This window comes from Galeopterus variegatus, unplaced genomic scaffold, assembly GCF_000696425.1.
Source record: "Galeopterus variegatus unplaced genomic scaffold, G_variegatus-3.0.2 Scaffold3761, whole genome shotgun sequence".
Taxonomy (NCBI): domain Eukaryota; kingdom Metazoa; phylum Chordata; class Mammalia; order Dermoptera; family Cynocephalidae; genus Galeopterus; species Galeopterus variegatus.
This window is the reverse complement of record NW_007729872.1, coordinates 202,645-209,310: the sequence shown is the minus strand read 5'-3', so window position 1 is coordinate 209,310 and position 6,666 is coordinate 202,645. Positions and strand designations below refer to the sequence as shown.

General features: G+C 56.0%; 1 protein-coding gene across 3 annotated transcripts in view; it reads right to left on the bottom strand.

The window, feature by feature from the left end:
* Nucleotides 1-414: 414 nt before the first annotated feature.
* Nucleotides 415-6,666, bottom strand: part of SLC2A8 (solute carrier family 2 (facilitated glucose transporter), member 8) — a 7,528-nt gene continuing 1,276 nt past the window's right edge. The window contains exons 2-7 of one of the 3 annotated variants that reach the window (XM_008585924.1): nucleotides 4,884-5,083; nucleotides 4,041-4,184; nucleotides 3,781-3,889; nucleotides 2,978-3,151; nucleotides 2,471-2,616; nucleotides 415-919 (exon numbers count right to left, since the gene is read on the bottom strand). In XM_008585924.1, coding sequence (XP_008584146.1) covers nucleotides 782-919; nucleotides 2,471-2,616; nucleotides 2,978-3,151; nucleotides 3,781-3,889; nucleotides 4,041-4,184; nucleotides 4,884-5,083 — 911 coding nt within the window. In that variant the 3' untranslated portion in view covers nucleotides 415-781. Of the gene's footprint in view, nucleotides 920-2,470; nucleotides 2,617-2,977; nucleotides 3,152-3,780; nucleotides 3,890-4,040; nucleotides 4,264-4,345; nucleotides 4,436-4,883; nucleotides 5,084-6,666 lie in introns of those variants that run through there. The other 2 variants (XM_008585921.1, XM_008585923.1) reach the window with 2 other exon arrangements.

Below are 6,666 nucleotides of genomic sequence, written 5' to 3'. Positions count from 1 at the left end.
TGAGATTAATTCTATTATTTATTCAAATAAATGAACTAATATTTATAAAGTGCTTAGGACAGATGGTTAAGCTGCTATGAAAATAATTTGTTATGTTAAATCTTTTTTCTAATTTTCCTACGATAAACATAGATAATGAACAATAAAAGTAATTTATACAATACTTCTGGCTCCATTAAAGTCAACAGAAAAAGAGGCTTTTTTTTTTTTTTTTGAAACTGAACAAGATTTGATGGCTAATGACCCAGGGACCTGAGCCCAAGGAAAGAGCTAGAAATGACCTCCACATGCCAAGAGCAAGCTTGGCTGAGCACGAGGAAGTAAATGCATAGGATGTTCTGGGCAGGCCCAAGAGGCCTGGTTTACAGGAGGACGGAATACACCCTTCTCAAACTGGACTCACACAGAGAGGTCGTGACCTGATTTTCTGAGTGAAATCTTTATTTGACAAAGTTCCTTCCTGATAATGCAGCCATGTGAGAGGAGCAAGCAGGTGCCCAGCACCCAGTCTCCAAAAGCATCTCCAGCCAGGAAATGAGGAGCGAAGAAGGGCCCCCCAACCCCTGCTGCTTTAGTGTCATGAAGGAGGCGGTGTGTGGAGGGCTGACCACAGGGCTCCTCCCAGATGGTTGTGAGTCCCCACAGCAGCAGCAGGAACTGGACCCGGAGGCTGGTGAACCTGACAGCTCAGGCTCAGCTCAGAGTCACAGGCTGGCTCCATTCCCCTTGAAGTCCAAAGCTGGCTCAGCTAGGAGGGGCAGCCACTCACAGAAAAGGGGTATCATCGCCCCTCAAAATGGGCTGTGATTTGCTCCAAAGTCCTTCCTTTGGTTTCAGGGACACAGAACAAGGTGAAAAGGACACTGCAGATACAGAAGGCGGAGGAGAGCCAGAAGGCTCCGTAAGGCCTGAGGACCTCCTGCAGAGAGAGAAGAAAGGCCACGTGGGGATGAGGCAAAAGGGCAGGAGGCCCCCACAGGATCATGAGCTGAGGCTGCCCCACCCCACCCTTGGGCAGGGTGTGGATCTCAGCCTGCCAGGCCCATGGCCGTGCCCGTTGTCCCCATCCAGCTATGGAGCTCAGGAAGGTGGAGCAGGCTGGCACGCAGTCCTGCTGCCTGGGCTCAGCACTGTACGCAGTGTCAATGCTGTGTGAATGGGGAAACTGAGGCTCACAGCAATGAAGTGAATGCCCCAAGGTCAGAGAACCACTATCAAGTGACGGCTGGGCTCCCGCTCCTGGGTGTAACTCCAGGACCCACAGAACCACCCTCTGAGCTCAGCTTTGGCCCTGCCCTCTGAGGTCACTGTCACCGGTGGCTTCTCTTTTCATGTGCCAATGAGAAAGGGTGAGCTCTTAGCAGGTTGAGATGGGGCAGAATGAGCATGGCCCCAGGACACTTGGGGACAGCAGCATGCAGGGAGGAGCAGTCCCCTCACCCCTGGCCATGATGTCCCAGGTGCTACGTCCCTGCATCCTCAGGGTCCCTACTCTCCTTGAAGCCCATCTCTTGGCCTCTTGGACACCGTACACCCATGGGCACTCTTAGATGCTCTGTCACCTCCTTCTTGCCTTCTTTTCCTCCCTCCTTTGCTGTCCATCCCCTCCCAGCCCCCAGCAAGCAATTTACACCCCAGGCCGCTGTCCTGGCCTTGCTCCCTGGGCAGCCCTGCTGAGCAGGTCCCAGGCTTTGTGCCAACTCCAGGCCAGCCCCAGGTGTCCACACTTCGTGCTGACCTGCCTCCCTGTATCCCATCCCAGCAACCTGGTTTAATTCTCCCTGCCCACCGCCTTCCTTGCTCCTGTCAGAAAGGGGGCCCCGCCCATCTCGTTCATTGCTGTCTCTGGTGCCTAGAACCAGTCTGGACATGCCACATGCCAGGAGACCTGGAGGGAATGAACGACTTAACAAGTGACTAGATTTTCTGCTCCAGAACCTCTCTCTGGAAGCCCTGGGGTAGGGACCACATCTGTGTCAGTCCGTTCGTGAGAAGGTGGCAAATGTTGAACTGAACTGAGAATCCCATCAACCTTAAGGGGAAGGTACTGTTACCGTCTTCCATTTTCAGACAAGGAAGCCGATTCAGAGAAGGTAAGCATTACACCCAACTTCACACAGCAAGGATGTGGCCAAGGTGGGGCTGGAGCCCAGGCCTGCTGACTCTTCTCACCCAGACCACAGGCTCCATTCATTAAAGGGGAGAGGAGGGAAGGGGTAGTCCCGCTGTCCTTCCCCCAAGGTGGACTGGAGACTCTTCAGGGGTCACAGCCGGGGCCTCGCCTGCCCCAGCCCATCTGTGTCCACTTCACCCCTGACCAAGATGTTGACGTAGCCAGGACTGGTGGGGCCTCAGCCAGCACACAGGCCCCTGACCTTGCAACACAAGTTACTTGATTGCAAACAAAATAGTTTAAAATGTGCTTCTCTGCTGACTGCACAAAGGAGAAGGCCATGCGGCTTGCACTCACCATCAGGCTGCTGAACTCTTTTGTCACCAGAAAGGCCGTGAGCCAGTTGGTGAGGACGCAGATGCCCGTAGCCACGCCCTTGATGTGCAGAGGGAAGATCTCTGACATGAGGAGCCAGGGGATGGGTCCCCACCCCAAGGCAAAACCTGCAGGAGGAAGATAGGTGTCAGAGGACACCGAGACATGGGGATCAGCTTCCAGACTGCAGGGCAGAGGGGCCTGCAGGGCGGAGGGGCCTGGGTCCCAGCCTGGTCCCGGCTCTGTGCCTTCTGCTGTGAGGCCTTGGGCCTGTCACTTCCCTCTTAGGCATCAGCCTTGGTCTTTGTAAGATGGCACAGGGACGGGGCCTGCTGTGTTGTGGGGATTAAGGGAAAGGATCTAGAAGGGCTTACATGGTTCTGTGACTGGCCCATGGTCAGAATTATATTCGCAGAGGCCAGGTAAGACTGGACTCACCGGGAGCTGAGGGGCCAGCGCCCCCTCTCTACCTCCCAGGGCCCCTCTCACCTGCGATGAACAGGCACATGCTGCTCACAGCCAACCAGGCCAGACCCACGTGTGCATCAACGGGCTCTGCGGGGACCGGTGCCAAGAGATCCATGTGCGAGGAGTTGCTGGCGCCCCCCTGGGCCAGCTTGAAGTAGGAGCCGAAGACACTGGTGCTGACCACCATGACCACGCCTGCGGGCAGGGGGTGGGCAGGCGCTGGGGAAGCTGGGCAGTGGCCCAGCCAGCAGTGCAGCAGGGCATCCCACCCCGGCCTGGTATACAGGCCTCAGCAAACTCCAGGAGGTTCCCAAAGACCCCCAGACCAAGGAAACGCAGGTAGCGCCAGCGGGGTGGTGGCATGATCTCCCGCCCCGAGTGTCCTGGGCCTGAGGGCCTCACGTGAGTCATCTCCCCATCCTTGCAACAGCCCTGAGGGGGTGCTGCCGTTATCCCCACATCACGGCGGGGTCACCTAGGTCCAGGGAAGTCGAGTCACTTGCCCCAAAGGACCCCAGCTTCTGTGTCCCGTCAACTCCCTGGACCGGTTTCCCCATTGTAAGTCGGGTCGTGACTGGGATGGTTGCAAATGTTCAAGGCGGGACACTGCTAGGTCGCTAGAGCAGGCCCGATCTGCAGCGAGCGCTCAGTGCAGAGCAGGTGTTATGTCACGGCCTCTGCAGTCCAGGACGTTTGTCCTCGTAAATGCCCAGTAGTCCTCCTCCTGCAAGCTGGGGGCCTCAACAGACGCCCTCCAGCTGTGGGGGGAGCCTGGCCTGGGCACCCCGCTTGCACAGGGATGAACCCTGATCCTCGGGCCTCACCTGACAAGGCCAGGAGCAGCCTCCGCCCAGCTCTGTCCATGACGAGGGCCGCCATACCTGTGAACAGTACCTGGATGATGCCCACGATGACTGAGGCCAGGCTGCTGTCCTGGGGGACACGGGGACCGAGGTTGGTAAGGCGGGCCAGCCAGAGACGGGCCCTCCCTCTCCAGTCCTGTTGCAGGGGACCAGCTCCTGGGCTGGAGAGCAAGCTCCACATGTGGTAGCTTGATGAGGTGGGCTGGACACAGGCCTCTTACCTTGAACCTGGCCTGCTCAAAGATGGTCTCAGCATAGAACGTGACGGCATTGACCCCTGACAGCTGCTGAAAGGCCATCAGCGATACACCGATGACGAAGGGCTTGTAGATGCCGGGGTGCTTCAGCAAGCCCAGGTGGAAGCCCTGTTCCAATGCACACCAGCCATCAGGGCTGCTGCTGCCTCTCCCGGGGCGGAGCCCTCTTTGGGCCCCTGTCCTAAGGCTTGGAGCAGGGGAGTGAGCCTCAGCTTCCTGTCCCAGTCCCCCCTGTGGCCTCCCCATTTGTAAGGTGGGAAGATCCTTACCTCCTCATGGCTCTTCCTCATTGGTTGGGGGAGACACAAAGAGATTGGTTGGGGGGAGAGCAAGCTGTTCCAGGAGTCTCACGCCCCTTCAGTGCCCCCACTGCCGTGACTCCCATTACATACATGAAGAAACTGAGGCCTACGCATGGGAAGGTCACACAGCATGTAAGTGGCAGTATGGGGGTTCACACCCAGGTCTGACTCCAAAACCCAGACTCTTAACCCTTTCCCCATCTTACATTTCCCCAGTGAAATCCAGGTCCTCAACTCTGCATATGTATTTTTCCCTGACCAGTCCTGGCCTTTCTCTTCCTGGAACAGGAGAGGCTCAGGCTTTCTAGTGACCTCTGAGGCCAGGACCCAGCTAAGTGGGGCTCCAGCTGGCCTCCACCTGCTCAAAGACAGGACAACACTGGGCCTGTCCTCCCTGAGGGTGGAGGGCTCCTCTGCTCCCAGGTGTGGGGCCTTGAGAACAGAGTTTGCTACCTTCTTCTGGCTGCTGTCCCCCTCCCCCCAGCTCCAGCTCCCAGCCTCTCACCTGGTGCTCTTCCCTGATGGGAGGCTCTTCCCAGCCCTGCTCGGAGCCCCACAGGAAGTGCAGGGCGGCCATGGCCTCCTGGCGCTTGTGCTGAGTGAGCAGGAAGCGCGGGGATTCAGGCACGCAGCACATGAGCAGCAGCATGAGGGAGGGGGGCACGCAGCCCAGCACGGCCAGCCAGCGCCACTCCAGCACCCGGCCTGGGGGGCGGACGTCAGAGCCAGGGTGAGCCGGCCTGGGCACCCTCAGGCAGTGCCTGACCCCGGCCAGCCTCAGGGACGCAGCTTCAAAGGTGGGGACCTCACTACCTCTGCATGGCCACCTTCATGTTTGTTATTGATGTTGTCATCGCTACTATGTAAACATAGATGTCCTGGGCCAACTACAGCAGTTGCACAAAGGATGGGGGTACATCGATCTGCACATCACCGTGCTACATTTGTTCAGCGAAATATTAACGTAGCCAAGAAACAAAGAACGAGGTGCTCGCCCTGCATCGACATGGCACGAGTCGGCGCCATTCGTATCACAGGAAGCGGTGTGGGGTAAATGTGTGTGTTCCTCGTACATGCGCAGACCTCTCTGGAAGGCTCCTGAGAAACAGGCAGTGCGGGCTTCCCCTGACAGGAAGGAGGACAGAGATGGGGGAGACCTTTCACAGGACATGCTCCCCCTCTGGTACTTCTTGAGTGGCGAATCATTTGAATGTGTTATCTACTCAAAGTATAAATGAAATTAGAGATATGGCAGGGTTTTGTTATCTTGAAGATGTACAAAGAACAGCATAAATGCAGAATTATCTAGACTGATAGAAAGCCAAAGCGTTCTGTGACAGGGAACCCAGGAATAAATTAGTTTAGGGCGGTGCTGCTCTAATTTTTATTTTCTAGGCACAAAGGCTTATTTATGTATCCTCAGTTCCCAGGGGAAGAATTTCTCTGTAGAGCTACGAAGTAGCTGCTTTTCTTCTGCACTGGGAGGGTGCACGAATATACATACATATTTGTTTTAGCAGTGAGGTGCAGAGAGCTGATAATTGTTCCATGAAGTCTAGCTGTTGGAACATTATTGCCCCAATGTGAAGCAAAAGTGTCCCCACCATGTCACTTTGTGAGGACAACAGAGTTGGCCCACACCAGTGCATCAAAACTCACAGGAAATGATCAACCAAAGGCAGGAGAAGCACCAAGTGCAGATTACGGTGAACTGGTGGTAACGCTATATGCGGATCGCACCCAACCGTGACCCTCAACGTCTGTGCACACTGCAGGCTTTGGCTCCCAAGGCAGCCAGACGCTGGCAGGATTTGAACTAGTGAGGACAGTAAGCATGTGGGTAAAAATGGAAGACCACAGACCTCTGCATTGTCCACTCTGAAGGTCTAGAGGGCATGTGACCTGGGCCAGGCCCCAGATGCCCCACCCTGGTCACTCCATGTTCTCAAGCCATCCCTTGACAATTCTCATTTGGGATCTGCTGCCAGGCACTTTTCATGTATCCCTTAATCCCACTCCCCCCATTAGCCTTGGACTACTCAGGGTGATTTCCATTCAAAGACAGGGAAACTGAGGCTCCCAGGGGTGTGTGACTTGGCCAAGGTTACAAAGCAAATAGCAGAGGTCGTCCTCAAACCCAGGACTGTGAGATTTGAAGCCTGCCCTCTTTCCATTCCATTTCTTTTTTTTTTTTTTTCCGTGTCCGGCAACGGATCGCAACCCTCAGTGTCGCGCCCGTACCGGACTGGGACCAGCAACGGGATCGCAACCCTCGGCGTTGCGCCCGC